Source organism: Leptosomus discolor, chromosome 1, assembly GCF_034619465.1.
Source record: "Leptosomus discolor isolate bLepDis1 chromosome 1, bLepDis1.hap2, whole genome shotgun sequence".
Classification (NCBI taxonomy): Eukaryota; Metazoa; Chordata; class Aves; order Leptosomiformes; family Leptosomidae; genus Leptosomus; species Leptosomus discolor.
Window position 1 is genome coordinate 67,141,314 of NC_141391.1, and position 18,134 is coordinate 67,159,447.

At 44.4% G+C, this 18,134-nt stretch overlaps 1 protein-coding gene across 2 annotated transcripts in view; it reads left to right on the forward strand.

Annotated features, from left to right (window-relative positions):
* Positions 1-12,016: 12,016 nt before the first annotated feature.
* Positions 12,017-18,134, forward strand: part of MCF2L (MCF.2 cell line derived transforming sequence like) — a 158,148-nt gene continuing 152,030 nt past the window's right edge. Inside the window, exon 1 of one of the 2 annotated variants that reach the window (XM_086482101.1) lies at positions 12,017-12,239. In XM_086482101.1, the coding sequence (XP_086338227.1) occupies positions 12,062-12,239 (178 nt within the window). In that variant the 5' untranslated portion in view covers positions 12,017-12,061. The remainder of the gene's footprint in view (positions 12,240-18,134) is intronic. The other variant, XM_086482099.1, reaches the window with a different exon arrangement.

Genomic DNA, 18,134 nt, shown 5'->3' on the forward strand with positions numbered 1-18,134 from the left:
CCCAGCTCCGGCATTCCTCCCTGCCCGGGGAACACCTGCCCTGCCTAAGCCGGGCTCACCTCCCGCCTCCCCGGCCCTTTGCCGCTGAAACCGCCGCTCCGCAGCTCCTCGCCGGGCTGCCCGCCCAGCCTCCTCCCCGCACGCCCCGATCCCGGACCCCCGGCCCCACCGCGTACCTGCCGGTGACCGTGGAGGACCTCACGTTAACTCCCCCCCGCCCCCCGACCCTACAACCCCGTTAACGGACCGGCGGGGTGTGGCGCGAAGCGAGGCGCCGCTGCCCGCCCCGTCTCAGCGGGATCCCAGCGGCCGCAGGGTCCCCAAACGCGGGGGCCCGGTGAGGCGGGAGCCCTCGCAGGTCGCCCCGTTCCCGCCTTGGCGGCCCAGGTTTTCGCCCGGGCGGAGGCCAGCGGGGCGGGCGAGGCGTTACAGGTGCTCGAGGGAAGCGCGCCCGGAGGGCCCGGGGCGGGGAGCAGCGCTCCGCTCCGCTCCCCTTCCCCGCCCCGGCACACAAAGGGCCCCCGACCCCCTCCTCCGGGAGCACACGGCGGGTGGGGGGGATGCCGGCGGTGGGGAGAGGAGCGGGGCCCTGACAAAAGGCAGCCCCTCTCCGCCCACCCCCTCGTCCCCGGCTTGCGGGCGGGGCCCCGCGGCGCCTCCCCCCTCGCTGCCAGCCATCCCGCCGGCCCCAGGGGGAGGCGCTGCCCCACTCGCCCGGGCGAGCTGCTGAGCGCCGGCGGCAGCAGCAACGGCGGCCACCTGGTCCTCCGGGCAGGGCGCCGAGGTGAGTGGAGGCGGGTGCCTCGTGGCCCGCGGGTAGCGCCGCGCAGCCCGCCCGGCCTCCGCTCGCCCCCCACGGGGAGCGCCACCATCTTGCCGGGGGCAGCGCTTCCCCTCGGGCAGGGGGTGGGGGAGCCCCCGGGCAGGGGGGCAACCGGGCCGGGCCGCGCTGGGGGCGTGGGTGTGGGAGCGCGCCCCGTGCCACCGGCGGCCGGGCTCCCCTCAGCGGGCACCGGCGGTGGGACTTCACCGCTGGGCACCGGCGCTCCTGGCCGGCGGTGTGTGTGTGTGTGGGTGTCTCTTTCTCCACCCCCTCCCCAGTTTCGGTGGCGATAGGTCCGGGCTAGGGGAGGAAGGGAGACAAAGGCAAGCACGGTAACCTGCCTGAAAACGAGCGAATAAATAGAGGAGCGGGGTGGGCGCCGTGGGATGCCCTCCCCCTCCCCTCCCTTCCCTTCCCTGGCGGGGGGCCGGGGCTGCCCCGCCGCAGCCGGCCCTGAGCCGCGGTGGTGCGAGCGGGGCTGGTGCTGTGGGGTCTGTAGCGGGTTAATTAAGCATCCCGGAATTAGAGAAACAAAGCGGTCCCCTGCCTGCTATGAAGAAGGTGTTTAACATGCGGCGTTTTGTTGGCTGGTGTTGCCTGCAATGGTTAATCACACGCACTGTAAAAGAGGATGTTTCTGCCGCTTGTGGTGTTTATTTACTTTTTGTGTTTCTCTGGGGCTGGACTATTAAAATAAATTAGCCAGCTGTGTTGTCTGTAGATTTGTTGTTTTTTTTTTTTTTTTTTTTACTTCTGTTTCTTTTTGTATCTACAAAAGGAAGGAGGCTTCGGTGTTTGCAATCTAAAAGCCAGAAAGAAAGATTTGTTTAAAGTTATTTTTAGCTGAAAACCTTGAAAAAGAATGTAAAACTTTATCTCAATAGACTTGGCAATAGATTTGCCCTTGCAAACCCTTTATTTCATTTTTTTTAAAGCCGGTTTGGTTTAGTGATTTCAGAGTGACTGAGAATGCGGATAGTAAAGGCTCAGAAAGCAAATAAAAAGAAACCAAATCTATTTTTGAAAAGATCTCCTATAAGCTGCCTTTTTATGACAATCTTCAAGTGCTTTTTGGAGTTTATCAGTGCACGTAGAGCCTTTCTGACTTGTAGAGTGAAACAGGCAAAATAATGTGCAGTAGCAGGGTCTCCATTTATTAACCTAGTGCAAGTTCGGTTATCGTATTGAGAAATGATGAACACCATTCTGAACAAAAGTACATATCTTGTCATTGAAGTAGGAGGGGAGGGGAAACCAATTTGATTTGGACCCTAATTCAAGAAGATGCTAGAGCACGTGCCCCATAAAGGCATAGTGGCAGGGTAGGGAATTGTTAATTGTTTTTATACTTGTTGATGTTGCGTGCCATTTCTTGAGGTTTGGGCCTGGCTGCTACTGCACGACCCTCTTTTCTGTCCTCATCTCTTCTGTAGTGAGGTCTGGGCCTCATCCACACGATTTTTTTTTTTTTTTTCCTGTTGAACTTTGAAATTCTTGTGTTTCAGATGGCTTCCAGAAGTGATATGCTTCACTGAGTCAGGACTGGACTACACAAAAGTAATTACGGAAGTTGCATGGAAAGGCTTTTTTTTAATGACCAAGATGTCTGTAAAATCGGTCTTGAAGGCAGCCACCTGTGTGCACTGTTGAGATTTTGCAGGAGCTTCAAAATAGATACCGGGTTTAATCATCTTAACATGTACATCTATTTGGAACTTTTCGTACAGTGCTTCTTTCAGGATGAAAGTTGTTGTCAGTTACTATTTCTAACAAAATTACCCTGCTGGGTAAATCTATAACAACTCAATTAGGAAGTATTCAGCATGGTTACTTAGCCCTAGAAAATTAAATCCTGAATAGATCAGAAGAGAGCTTACCTCTCCTTTCCTAAAGGAACTCCTTTACCTTGCACTTCTGTTCAACATATTCTGCAGGCATAGGACATTGGCAGTGCTCTCCATCTCTGTGGAGGGAAGGTTTCTTGAGCTTTAGGAAACCTCAGCCGTGCATTCCCCCCCTCCCTGTGTGTGTTATGGTAAAACCTGAATGCGGAATCTACAGGTCTTGAGGTTTGGGGTTTTTTTTTATGGGTTATTGCAAAACACTTGATGTGCAACAAGCTGGGCTCGGGAGGGAGGAGGAAGAGAAGGGACTTGTGGAGTAGATGTTCTGTGAGCCCTTTGAAACTGGATACCTATTTTATGTTTGTCAGCAAGTCGGTGGGATGAAGTGACCCAAGTGATCTCTTGAAGACCTGTGTCCTCTAAGCTGAGGAAAGCACATACTCCTGCTGTATGGGCACTGAACAAAGACACTGTCCTCAGAGCTTTCTCCAGAGGAAGGTCTTTGACATTCTAAGTGCTTATTTCAAGAGAAACTGCTAATATTGTGATGCTTGTTTCCATGATAAATAAATTAAACAAAACATGCCATGCATTCACTGACCTTCAGAAAGTAGCATATATTTTGCTTCTTTCAACTGAATTAGTCTAGGAGTTAGGATTTGCATGCTTGGCCGTGGGTACCTCGGGTTAACCATGAGTTAAACAAATGGTATTTGCATAGTGTCTTCATACTGGTGGCAGTGTCTTATATTTGTCACGGCTTTGCGTGTACAATAACACCACGTTGGTGAGATGGGAGTTTGGGTTTATCCCGAGACCAACTCAAATAAGGGGAGATTTATTGTCCCCTTAAAATAAAGGGTCAAGCACATAACCACCTCATTCACCACAGAATGCTGTGTGGCACTATCAGCTTCTATTGTGTTTCAGGCTTAATTTAAAAACGAAACCTAGCTTGTCATTCTCTGAGGTCTTGAGAAAAATCTCTGAAACGTGATCGGAGTGGAAATGGAACCAGATTGTGAACAGTTTTAAAGAGATGTAAACTGCTCTACACGCCATTTTAGAGGATGCCATGTTCAAGCCTGTATGATTATTTGATTTCTCATGGATGGAAGGATAAATGAGTGGGAAAGAAAACTTTGGCGTGTGGGGGCAGTATGAGGAGGCAGGAGGAGAAGTTTAGGTGCCTAATTCCAAAAGTTCAGTTTTCAGGAGTGTAGGTGGTTTGGTGGGAGTTTTAAAGACGAAGGAAGTCATGCTTTTGCTAATAATGATCTCTAGGCAACTAGAATTCTATAGTGTGGTGCTTTTCTCACATTTACATTAACACTCCTCAGGCTCTGATTTTCTTTGGTTATATTAACTGAAAATAGGGAAGGTCTTTCACCCACCATTAGCCAGGAAGCTTGTACAAACTGGACAGCAAGCCACTCTACAAATCCAATACCGCATGAAAGTTGAGGGCCTTGTGTTTTTTTTCCTGTGGTGGTTCCAAAGTAGAAATAGCGTGTGTATAAGGTCCAGATTTCTGAAGGACTTGGGATGCAGCTCAGGTTAGGATGCTTGCTGCTGATGGGGGAGGAGGAACAACTTCTGGCTTTGTCCGTACCCCATTTCATACCTGCAAGAAGGTGTTCTCTTGCCCTCGTGCTCTGCTCTGACGGTCTGCGGGCAGCTTGGTGTGCGGTGGGCCTGTAGCTCTGAAAAGGGAGAGAGAATTTGACTCTGTGCTTGAAGCTATGCCTGTGCCTACGTGCAGAATGGTGTAGGCAGGCAGTAGGGAAGGTTGCTTGAGACTTGGGAGAACTCTGCTACCCCCTGCGATGTGTGTATGTTTACCTTTTTATTCTTTTTTTAGATGTCATAAAATACGATGCGCAATTCTGGGTTAACTAACAAAAGATAAACTTGTGTGGCGGAAGGAGGAAGGAAGACAACTGAGGGCCTTTATTGAAATTTGTAAGTGTTCCTCAAAAGAGAAGTGGCTAACTATAAGATAAAAAGTTGAATAAGAAAGAAAGCATTTCTCTTATGAAACACATTTGATTTTATTTTTTTTCCTCTTCCTTTGATGAGGCCTTAGTTTAGCTCTTGCTAAATAGTCTTGCAATTTCTTTGAAATTAGTATTTCTTACATAGGTCTGTTGATGATTTCTAATGCTTTGTGAAAGGCTTTTAAATAAAAAATGAGAACAATTTTCTTGAAGGATTACTTAATACTCAAGTTAAATGTTGATCACAGTAAAGCTCCAAATGAGAAAAATCTTAGTCTTTAAATTGATTTTTGTTTAAAACATATAAGGGTATTCTATGTGCCCTAGAGAGAGATGAGAATGTCTGGGGCTTTGTTCCTGCTGGTTTTTTCCCCCCTGTCTCTCTGAACAAAATGTGAAAGGACTGGGGGAGGGGCAAGAGTAGAAATACAATATCACCATAGGCAGAACTTGAGTAGTTTAATAGACTTCACTAAAATCCTAAAATGCTTTATTGTTTTTATTACATGACTCATTCTTTGTGGGACTCTGTTGGTAATGTATACAAAAGCGGGACTTTTCATTGTACAAACTCAGGTTCATCCACAATTGCCTTGGGCACTCTCAAGTCAATGTGAGTGGCCAGTGAGCCCCAGGAGATGTGCATCTCTCTTTACTCCAGTGAATGCTGAAGGCACGTGGGTCAGGTAGGTTCTTAACTCAGACCTCTTGATTTAATGTCTGAATCTCTGTGGGAGGAACCTGGGCTATAATGTACATGTTTTGCGCATATTTTACGTGTTTTACACTTCCATGTGTTTTGCACTTTCCTGGTGTTTTGTACAATGGGAAGAATGACTGGCTAGTATTGCAAAGGATAAAAATTGGAAAGGATGATGCATCCCAGATATGTGCAGTTAAAATAAGATTCTCATTAGGACAATATTGATGTGTTTAAATACCATTCAGTGTATTTTAATTCCTTTTAAAATAAAGAAATGTTAATTAGTGCTATAGAGACATTGGTGTCCAGTTCAGTCCAATTGTCCTGCAGAGACCTGTGAGGTACACGGATGAGCTCTTACTTCATCAGCTGGATTCTGCTGTTTCTATTGATGTGGGTGTCCAGAGCTTGGTGAATTACTAAGTTTAAGCCTGCCTGTTCAGGCTGGATAACATATTAAATAGACTTTCTTTAAGAGCATTGGAATAAAGTATCATCATGTATATGAAAAATAAGGGTGTGAACTCTTAGTAGGATCTAAATTAGAAGCAGTTTTTCCCACGTAAATACTTCTTCTTTTTCCCCAATGACTTAAACGGAGCAATGATGAAGCATGGTAAAATGCTGCAGTGTTTAAATGCAGAATGTGGCAATTCACAGGACAATCTGAAAATACCAGACAAATGGTCTTAGAAGTGAGATATGTTTAAATGTTTGTGTTACGCCTGACTAAAATTGTGCCCTGCCTATACAACCAGGGAAATAGGTGAAGAAATTGCACCGGGTGGCAGCAACAGAGATCCCAGTAATAGTGTATCGACTCAAGCAGTGGGGACCCTAGGAGTCAGGTTTAACTGCCGTGGTGAAGTGGCTGCAGAATATCGATTTAAGTTTCCGAGATAACTGGATGCCTTACATAGTCTGGTTACGTTTGAAGATAAGTATTAAGTACTCCCTTTGCAGTGCTATCCTTGAATTAAAGGGGGATTTTGGATGGGAAACTGCAGTAAATTCAGTGAAGCGTGTGTGCAGAGTGATTGAAACACAGGCTCTTGCTTTCAACACCTGCCCTTTTGTCTGAATTTCATAAGCGATGGTTCAGGAAGTTTATACCTTAATTAAGAAGTAGAATGGTACGTAACAATATTACATATTACTTCTTAATATTGCGTATTAATGCATCATTGGCCCAATATGTAATTACAGTTTCAAAGCAAAGATCTCCTCCATGTAGCGTGCTGTCCGACCTCGTAGGCGAAGCACACTGCGTACCTAATTGATATCAGAATAGCTGGCAACTAAATGAGGGGATGGTGACCCCGACCTGACATTCCCTCTGGAAGTGACCAGCATCACAGGGGGAGAACAGAGCTTTTACATGGGGACTGTGAATTCACAGCGACCAGTTGTACATACTGTGGGCACTTTCCCTCCATCCCAGCCTAGAGCACGTGCCAAAGCCGTAGCGTATCTGTGCCGGTTTTCATACAGTGGTAAGAAACTATCACGTTTGTCAGGTGCGCTCTGCCAAGTCCGATGTGTTCCTGTGTGCTTTGCTGTATCCCCGTTAGAATTACATTGTGATAAACTTCACTGAGCTGGGAAGCAGGTCTTTATCTGCGCCTGCATAAATTGTACTTTAATAATTGGTGTCAGAGAGCAGCAAGAGCAGGGCTGCTGCAGAAGAGGGGCCAAGGCAGGAGCTCAGTGTGGCCCCAGCACAGACTCACTGACCAGGGCACCACTCACGGGGTCTGAACACCAAAACTGGGCTCTGGTAAGAGGCTGTACCAGCCATCTCTGACCCAACAAGCAATGAACCTGCTTCCTCCAGGGAGTCCAGTCAGGCATGAAAGGGTCCAGAGCCAGGACTGAAAGCAAGGCTGCGATGTAGGCTTGCTGGGGGGACAGGGCTGTAGACAGACATGACAATGGCGTAGCTTAAGTAGGGACTGAAAGCCTTGGGCTGAACTTCCATGTAGATCTTGGGCTGATGGGTAGAGGTCCTGGCTGAGGCTGGTCAGGGCCAGTGAAGTCTACCCAGTGCCTTCAGGATGGAAGGTTCCAAATGGATCCAAATTCTGCCCTTGCTTTTCCTTGGGTATTTCGCCAACTTTGATGTCTGCAGTCTGGTTTAAAACAAAACAAGGAAACCCAAACCCACAAGCAGTATTGGTTTTAGCATGCAAAGCTGAGATTCGGGAGCTGATGTTCAGACCCGTAAATGTCAAATGCAGGTTTCAGTCTTGGGGGTTAGTTTTTTTCTTGGTACATCGGTAAAGGTACATCAACCTTTATGCTAGTTGAGAGCATTAGTTTATCTTCGAATGTTTTGAAATAAGAAAACTACTTGTGTCTGTAGTATCATTGCAGTGATCCAAGTGCACATGCCCGTCACTGGTGCTGTGACTGTTTGGAACGTTATACATTAGTTCTTAGGACAAAAGAATAAGTTGGGGTTTTTGTTGGGTTTTTTTTTCCCCCTCCTTTTTTTATCTTTTTCCTTTTATAGGCAATCTTGGTAAAGTCAATTTTGTGACTGTCTCTGCGAGCTGCCTCTCTTCATGAAAGTATGAAAAGCATATGTAGTCATTATGTCTCAGCCCTCCCATATTTCTCCCTCAACTTCTTTACCCTCTGAGTCCCTGAGCTGTTGGCTTAAAAACTGAGTTCACAATCAAATCAAAATAAAGATGATGAGTGGCTCAGAAAACTAATTAATTAAAGTAGGATTAAGGTCATAAATATGTGTCTCTAGCTGCATGTTTGGATATAATTATTTCTGGTTATCTTCAGGAGTTTCCGTTCCTTAAGGAGAGGCAATAAATTAAATATTTGTTCCTAGAGTAATTTGCTGACTACTGAAGCATAGATCCAGCTACTTTTCAGTTAATCTTGCACAGGAACAGGGGAAAAACTACTGGAAATTTCTGGGGTTTTTGTTTCCTTTGGGGGAGACTTCTCTGTCTCTGCCACAGTTTTGAGGGTAAAAAGAAGTAGATTTGGACAGGAAAACTTTAAACTTTGCTAAGTGGCTTTAAGAAGTAAAATCTGTTTATTTAATGTCTCAAGTGTAAGGGTAATTGAAAGAACACCCCCTGCTCCCACAGAACTAAAAAACCACGGAAATGCTATGAAATGCTTCTTTTGTTAAAACCCCTGTGCATGTGCTGCTTAGGTACCTCATGTGTGTATGCTTGTGCCAGTCGTTGCACCTGGCATGTCAGACAGTTGGAGAGGCAGATGCAGCTTAAAAGTACATACTGTGTGCTACATACGTTATTTACAAGCAGCAGGTGCTTTAGTACAGGTGTTAACTGTTTGCCACTACCTGTGTGTCAAGGAGGATGCGTGCACTGAACCTGTTGGGCTCAGCAGCTATAGAAAGGGTTGAGCAATTTGTTTTTTGACTGCATTCTCTGTCCTCTGGCAAATGTTGCAAAGCCTAAAAGTCTGGAAGCAGGCAATGGGAGAACTGAGGAATCTGGCAGTATGTTGGCTAAAATAAAACAAAATTACTGTCTTTAAACTGGGAAGAAGATGCACCTTGCAGTATTCGAAGAAGAGTGTTTTATCTGGAAATCCTCTCTTCTGCTGAAGTAATGTCACAAGTGGCAGAGAGAGTACTTTATCCTTCACGGGTGATTCCTGGGACATCTGCTGCTAAATAATGCAGGGTCTTTTTTTGGCTGTTTCTTTTTAAACAGATAACCTTTTTGTATTAAGAAGGCCTTTTAAGTGGAGGTTACTTTTTTCAGGTCTGTAAGACCACCACCTTTAAATGTAACACAGAGAATCCCTATGCGTATCGTTAATATCCACGGTCTGGAGTGATGCTTTTACTCAAGCTAATCAGCAGGTAGAAACAGAGACACACTAGAAACACAGAATAGAATAGAATCATAAAACAGTTTTGTTTGGAAGAGACTTTCAAGATTATGGAGTCCAACCTTTGTCCTAGCTCCACAAACACCACTAAACCATGTCCCTAAGTACAACATCTACCCGTCTCTACACCTCCAGGGATGGTGACTCCACCACCTCCCTGGGCAGGCTGTTCCAATGCCTGACAACACTTTCAGTAAAGAAATTCTTCCTAATATCCAGCCTGAACCTCCCCTGATGCAGCTTAAGGCCATTTCTCCTTGTTCTATTGCTTGTTACTAGGGAGAACAGACTGACCCCCGCCTTGCTGCAACTTCCTTTCAGGTAGGTGTAGAGAGTGATAAGGTCTCCCCTCAGCCTTCTCTTCTCCAGGCTAAACAGCCCCAGATCCCTCAGCCGTTCCTCATCTGAGACATGCTCCAAATCCTTTACTACCTTGGTAGCCCACCTCTGTACCCCTTCCAGCACCTCACTGTCCTTCTTGTAGTGAGGGACCCAAAACTGGACACAGTACTTAAGGTGCGGCCACACCAAAGCCGAGTACAGGGGAAAGATCACCTCCCTACTCCTGCTGACAACATTATTCCTGATACAGGCCAGGATGCCGTTGGCCTTCTTGGCCACCTGAGCACACAACACTTGGATTTAGATGCTTGTAGGACAAACGGAGATTGTGCATCTTTTCCTTATCCAAAAAGCACGGAATTTGCCAGGAGAGTTGCACATCTCCCCTGCTTGGGACTGTTTTTTTTTTCCAGATAGACTTGGAAAAGCTTGTTCAGGTTCCTTGTGCTTGCAGGTTTGGGCCATTTTTTTGTTGCCCACATGCACTCTGGAGGAGAGTGGGGACAAACTCACCTCTGGATGTGGTGTAATTCCCTGAAGAAATGACACCTTGATAGCACTTTGCAGAATTCCCAAATACCTTTTAGCAACTGGAAGTATTTGGAAAGCTCAAGCTGTTTCCTCACATGAAAGAAATCTTTTATGGTTAATGATGATTTAGTTGTAATTTCAAGCAGGGGGTGAGTTTTACTTATGTAAAAGAGTAAAAATACTAGTTCTCCGGCATTTGTATATGTAAATTGAGAAACCTGTGTCTGTATAAGAATGTGCTTGCTCTTTTACTGTACACACAAGTAAGACTAGTAATTAGCTCTATCCAGGCTAAGGGAACTGTTGCCCCTTACTTCTGCTCAGGAAGAGGGCAGCCCCGAAGGACCCAGGCCCTGTGTCAGAAATCAAAGGATCTCTTCTTCCTATCACGTTTCCAGTGTCAAGGTTTCTTTCGGTTAATCTACTTATGAAAATTTTGAATGGTAATTTCACCCCCCCATATCATACGACTCTCAATATATATTTTTTTTTAATTATTATTATTATTTTATTCTTACATTATTTCAGTTTTTGACAGTCCATGTTCTGGGGTATACTTTTACCTAGTTAAACTGGGTTTCAGAAAGTACTTTTAAGATAAATATTGACTTGTTCTGCTCAAAATACAGGGTGATATTGATATTTTTTGCCTTTATGCAGTTGTTAAGATCATATGCAAACTGGCATTTCTATATTGTGGAGACCAGTGACAAGTGGCATTAATCAGGGGTTGGTATTGGGCCTGGAGCTGTTGGTGACATGGACAGTGTCATTGAGTGCATCCTCAGCAAGTTTGCTGATGACACCAAGCTATGTGGTGCAGGCAACATGCTGGAGGGAAGGGAGGCCACCCAGAGGGACCTTGACAGGCTGGAGAGGTGGGCCTGTGCAAACCTCATGAAGTTGAACAAGGCCAAGTGCAAGGTCCTGCACCTGGGTCAGGGCAATCCCAAGCACAAACACAGGCTGGGGGATGAGAGGATTGAGAGCAGCCCTGTGGAGAAGGATTTGGGGGTGCTGGTGGATGAAAAGCTGGACATGACCCAGCAATGTGTGCTTGCAGCTCAGAAAGCCAATTGCATCCTGGGCCACATCAAGAGAAGCGTGGCCAGCAGTTTCTGTCCCTCTGCTCCATTCTGGTGAGACCCCACCTGCAGTACTGCATCCAGCTCTGGAGCCCCCAGTGCAAGAAAGACATGGACATGTTGGAGCAGGTCCAGAGGAGGGCCACGAAGATGATCAGGGGGCTGGTGTTGTTCAGCCTGGAGAAGAGAAGGCTCCAGGGAGACCTTCCAGTGGCCTTCCAGTGCTTAAAGGGAGCCTGCAGGAAAGATGGGGAGGGACTCTTGATCAGGGAGGGTAGTGATAGGACAAGGCGTAACGGTTTCAAACTGAAAGAGAGTAGATTTAGATTAGATATTAGGAAGAAGCTCTTCACTGTGAGGGTGGTGAGACACTGGCACAGGTTGCCCAGAGCAGCTGTGGCTGCCCCCTCCCTGGCAGTGTTCAAGGCCAGGTTGGATGGGGCTTTGAGCAACCTGGTGTAGTGGAAAGTGTCCCTGCCCATGGCAGGGGGATTGGAACTGGATGATCTTTAAGGTCCCTTCCAACCCAAACCATTCTGTGATTCTGTATTTTTTGGGGGATTAGCTCCCTGGCCTATGATATAAACATTTTGAGAAACTACAGGGGACTCTTGACATTTTTATTTTGGGTGCAATACCATGGATGGCTACTACAAACTTCATAAAATACCATAAATGGCTATTATAAATGGCATATTTTTTCTTTAAATAAAATCAAAGATACAATAATCTATGTAACTGTCGATCAACATTATGCAAGCCTTGTCTTTCAAGTAGCTAGGTTTTTTCGTGCAGAAAATAATTTTCTATTTATTTTTAAATTTCAGAAATCAACTTACAGCATTTTCATGTCTGACTACTGGTATTGGAGGTTGATCCCATGCAAAGAAACTGGAAACTGCAACTGTTTTACAACAGCCAACCAGTCTAATGAAGAGAAAGAAGAAGATACAAACCATCAGGTTGAGGTGTCAGATATCATGCAGCTTGTGCGAGATAAGCAAGAGGTGCCGGAAAGCACGGCAGGTGAGAAAAATGTAGTATATTTTGAAAATTTTCCAGCTGGCTGCTAAACTGGGTTAAGAGGAGGACTGCAATGATGTATCATCACTAGCAATGAGAGTAGGGCAGGGAGCCCAAATAAAGGAATAGCTGAGTATTCACTTGGAGGAGGATGATGTCACCACAAAACCAAATGTTTTGTAGCAGCCAGTGAAGATGAAGACCTTTACTCAGGAGGACTGATGCTTGTTATAAGAAATTAACATAATTCCATAAATTAATTTATTAGCAAAAAATAGTCATCCCGGAGAAACCTGACCTACCTTTCTACAGTTTTAAAATCATACTCTAGAGAAAATGAGAAGCAAGTACAAAATATCTCTGCACCTTGTCACGTTGCTTTTGTTGCCATGGTCCATAACTAGAAAACTGTAGTGAGTGCTCGTTTGTAGTTACCAGGTTGAGAATAATTTTTTCCCTGTATCATCTGATCTTATCTTTTACTCGTGCACAGGTTGTTGCATTCGTATATGAACTGTGTGACCTTCGCCTTGGTACTAGTGCAGATGGACTATAATTCTGTAATTTGTTTAGCAGTTGTATCTGATAGCAATTGGTCTTTATTAACACAGCTTTATTTCATTTTGTTAAACAAATCTTTAAAATCCTCCTAGGTAACTAAAAAAGAAAAAATTTACACTTATTCATGCAAAACTCTGTAAGCTGGAAAGATGATCCAAAACCGGAAGGGTGAAATTCACTACAATGCAGTTTTGCATTTAATATGCGATTACAAGGCAGGATGTGACTCCTTTGTCATAAAAGAAAAAAAGCTCATTCTTTCTGCTAATGATGTTGGTGCTACTACTGAATGATTCATATTCTGCTCTGGCTTAACAGGAAGTAGTTATTAGAATAATCATTTTATTTGTGTACTAGTGAGGTCAGCTAGAATATGAGATTTTTTTTCACAGCAACAAGGAAAGATTAAAAAAAAAACTTGCAGAAATTCTGGATGAGAATGTCAGGATTGGTCATAGGGTTACAAAATACTACTTCTGTGGAAATGAGGGGGGTACATCTAGACTACAAGAGGAAACAGAAGGGAGAGCACGCATTCTGAGTTTCTAGTGGAGATTTTTGTAAGTTATGAAAGAAAGTGGACATCTGCTTGTTTTAATTTTCTTGCTGTCCATATCTAATAGAATAAGTACAAAAAAATGCAAATTTGATTTCTGCGGAGAAGATTTAGGCCCAATTGTGGGGATTGTTAAACAGACTAATTAAAGAGCCTGTGCGATCTCTAGCCTGTCTGTAATGAAATCTCTAAACCACTGCTGGAGGTGAGCTTGGTGTACTTGATTCCATCTCAGCGCTTTAAGCTAGGCTGAGAGATTTCAAGAAGTTTTTTTTTTTTAGTATGGTTCTTCTGTGGTGAAAGAAGAAACAAGTCCTGGGAAGGCAGACCTGGAGTATGAAGTCAGAGGAAAGGTAGTTCTGTCTTGTGTCATTTGGAGGATTTTAAATGGGAAATTGCTACTCCTCCTCCCCAGAAATTCAGGGGAGAGCTGTGTTAGGTGCAGACTAAGGTGTGTGTGTATTCTCTGTTGATGTAACTAAGTGTATATACATACTTCATAGGTATGGGACTACCTATAATAACCTGCAAATACCTGGCTATGCTAATTTCTCCTTTTAGTTGTGGCTGCTGTCCTTCTGTCACTGAAATCTGTGTGAAAAGAATATGAGGTTTAGTGAAAGAAGTTCTGGACTAAGTTTCCTGGCCTGAGATATAGCAGATTTTTCTCTGAGGTTTACATCCATGCCTGGCTTGACAGCTGAATTGCAAGCTGTTAATCAAAACTGAAAAGCACCTGATGATACTCTTTATGCCTGGAAAAAGTGGGATGTAATTTTAAAAAAAAAGGTCTGTTTGTTTTCTTTCAACTTGAAGAAGAGAACAGTGTGCAGACTGGGAAATGAGCTTTCCCAGAACTAGGCATGAGAACCTTAGTTGCAGTTAATTTTCTGGTAAATTTGTTATTAAACTTTAAAACTAAATTTGGTATGAAAGCTCTTTTTGTGTCATAACTAATACTATTGTTAGTATTGGGGGTTGAATGGATCATTGTGTTTGTGGCCATTTTGTTGGGTTCTGATTTTTAACAAATTATTGCTCTTAATTGATGCAATCTTCATGTTAATATTTTCTGACTTTATCAAGGGACTGCTAAAAATAATCTGCCCTGAAAAGAGCACAGTGGCATAACATGGTAGATATTTAAAATGGCCAATTTGTATGTTGGGTGTGTGGTGGGATGAGCAGTTGTTTTGCTCTAGTTCTCATACTTGTTCAAATACTTGTTTTGGGAAAAGCAGCAAGTATTTTTGTGGTTGGTAAAGAAAGCCGTAGTGCTTTGTTCTGTGAAGCTAAGCCTTATAGCCTTCTGGTGGGAAAAGGCAGAAACAGAAATGCTGCTGTGGAAAATAAACTCCAGCAATGCTGTTGGAGTCTTTTACCCTTCTCTATTTTCGGCTTCTGTAAGCAAATGTGAGGGGTCTTAGTCTCTCATGCAGACTAACAATACTGTAGGATGGAGAGCATCTTGCTGCTCTTCATCAAACCATATGCTGCTGTTGCTGAAGTTTTAACGCCTGTGTTCCCTTCACTTTCCCAGGAACTCATCTGCTGTGCTATTGATACTACATTAATAGCAATATTTTTACTGCAGTGTTTTCCCAGAAGTTATAATTAAGATCAGGTCTTCTCTCTGCACGTAAAATCACAAACAGAATGAACATGTTGCATCTCAGAAGGCTTAAAAGCCTAGCTTGAAAGCGGTAGATGAAGCAGCATGCAAAATCTAGCTTGAGGCAGAGCACAACTGAGATGGAAGCATGATAACGGCTGAGCAACTGGTGTGTGCTCTTGCCTCATTTCAAATTGTGTGTGTGTGATACAACCTCCCCTCTCTTGTCTTCAGAAGAGGCTGGAAAATGGAAAGGTCGTGGAGAAAGGATGAAGGCATGGAAGACAGTCATGAGTCTTTAAAAAGAGAAATATTGAAATTTTTTTTATTTTTATTCTTTAGAATTTCTCGGTGCCTATTATGTTGTTCTACTTGTTTGGGGTTGGACTTGAGGAGTGATGTTCTAGAAGGCCTGTTTATAGAACAACTTTTTCTCGTCTTCTTTTTTTTTTCCTCTTTTTTTTTTTTTTTTTTTTTCTGAATGTGGCTTTTCTGCTCCGGAGATGGTCCCCTCCGAATGATTTCTTTCTTTGGTTTTGCCTCTGTTCAGTTCAGACCTGTCTGGAATATAATCTTTTCACACAGGGTTTTTTAGCCTCCTGCCATGATGCTAAAGCATGAGGAGCAGAGGCAAACTTTTGTGGTATCAAGATTTGTGTAATGTCTTGAGAACTGTAGTTACTGATGTTGTAGTAAACAGCTGTGAGGCTACTACAAAGGTACTACTGCAAAAGTAAGGGGACCATTATGACTGTCCAGGTTTTAAGGAATCCAGGGGTACAGGTGACTGCTGACTGAAGTCTGCCTGGTCCAAACTTAGCTGAGAAGACATACTTCATAAGTAGAAAATTTTTTAAAAATAATTTTAAATTATAAAATGGGTGTCTTTTTACCATTTTACATATCTTTTAGGACTTTCGCCTGAGAAATTACAAGGGACCTGAGTGACTGTGATGTGCCAGTTCCAACAGTTGTAACAGTGCTGCAAAAAGCACCATCAGCAGTGGCGCTCACAGGCACTTGAAATGCTCATCTGTTGCATTCAAGTGCTCTTGCAAAGAAATGTGCTTGATATCGTCTCAAAATGTTAATTAAATTGCACTGTTTCCCATACATAGACACCTTGTAGGCATGCAATGGCATTACTGAAGCTGACAGCTTTGACTGAATTATATACCTGCTACAACGTGACTGTAACAGTGTGGTCAGGTTAAGTTATCAAGACCACTGGTGACTGATCACCTGCATCAGAGGGGGCAAAACCCAGCCACATGCTGTCTCTTAAACACTCGTACATCTTGGTAACTCCGGTCATACTCTGAGCCCAGAGTGTAACTCCAGTTATACTCATTAGCCCCTTGCTTCTGCTAGTCACAACTGTGTAAGATTTCGATAGTAACATATGAGGGAAACATTGTAGGTGTTCATTGTTCCAATAATTATACTGTTTCCAGTTAGGTGACTTTTCAGAAAAACAAAAGCTACTTCTGTTTTGGATCAAGTCCATTATATTCCTTGATGTCTACAAATAGAACCTTTTGAAAATCTTAACTAAAAAATAAGAAACTTAAAATGATCTCTTAGAAGCTGCTTTTATTGTAGCTAAAAGAGCGCCAGTGCATTTTTTGGGGTGAAGTCTTCCATTTATGCAATATATTTGGAAAGTTACTTGATTCTTGGAGCTGGTTTATATTCACCAAGAAGCTTTATTGTACTCAATATCTCACTAGAATTTTAATTTTAATTTGCAAAGCTTTGTACATTGCAGCTTACCTCTAACAATTTGATGAAAAGCTTTTTTCAAGGGATTACTTATAAACTAGATTAATGAAGCTAGCACGTATATGTAGAAAATGAGGCTATGGATCTCATACCAAGTATTTTTGATGGAGTTGTTTGCATACTGGAAAAGAAATAAAAACCGAAAGGATAAGTTAAGACCAAAATTTGTGAGGCAGGCAGAGATTTCTTCTGTGTTACAATTTCATATGCAACACAACCATTTTTTTTCATTGGAGTGACAACAGTGTGCCATCATCTGATTAATATTGGTACGTCTTCTGTGGAATGAAGATGGCTTTATAGGCTTCTCAGCCTGTCCATGCAGGTGCTAAATAGCCCATGACCTTTTTTGCCTTTAAGAACAAGCCAACTAGGGCAGGAGTCCCTAAGCTGTAATACACAAGCCACTTGGTGATACATGGTCCAACACAGAGCTGGAGCTATTGCTGTCCCTGGTGGTACAGAATCACAGAATGGTTTGGGTTGGAAGGGACCTTAGAGATCGTCTAGTCCCAACCGCCCTGCCGTGGGCAGGGACACCTTCCACTGCACCAGGTTGCTCAAAGCCCCATCCAGCCTGGCCTTGAACACTGCCAGGGAGGGGGCAGCCACAGCTGCTCTTGGCAACCTGTGCCAGTGTCTCACCACCCTCACAGTGAAGAACTTCTTCCTAATACCTAATCTACATCTACTCTCTTTCAGTTTGAAACCGTTACCCCTTGTCCTATCCCCACCCTCCCTGATCAAGAGTCCCTCCTCACCTTTCCTGCAGGCCCCCTTTAAGCACTGGAAGGCCACTATAAGGTCTCCCTGGAGCCTACTCTTCTCCAGGCTGAACAACCCCAACTCTCTCAGCCTGTCCTCACAGGGGAGGTGCTCCAGCCCCCTGATCAACTTCGTGATCCCCCTCTGGACCTGCTCAAGCAGCTCCATGTCCTTCTTGTGCTGGGGGCCCCAGAGCTGGACGCAGCACTGCAGGTGGGGTCTCGCCAGAGCAGAGTAGAGGGGGAGAATCACCTCCCTTGACCTGCTGGCCACGCTTCTTTTGATGCAGCCCAGGATGCAATTGGCTTTCTGAGCTGCAAGCACATATTGCTGGGTCATGTCCAGCTTTTCATCCACCAGCACCCCCAAGTCCTTCTCCACAGGGCTACTCTCAACTCGTTTATTACTCAGCCTGTATCTGTGCTTGGGATTGCCCCAACCCAGGTGCAGGACCTTGCACTTGGCCTTGTTCAACTTCATGAGGTTTGCACGGGCCCAGTTCTCCAGCCTGTCAAGGTCCCTCTGGATGGCCTCTCTTCCCTCCAACGTATCGACTGCACCACACAGCTTGATGTCATCAGTAAACTTGCTGAGAGTTGCATTCAGTTCCACTGTCCATGTT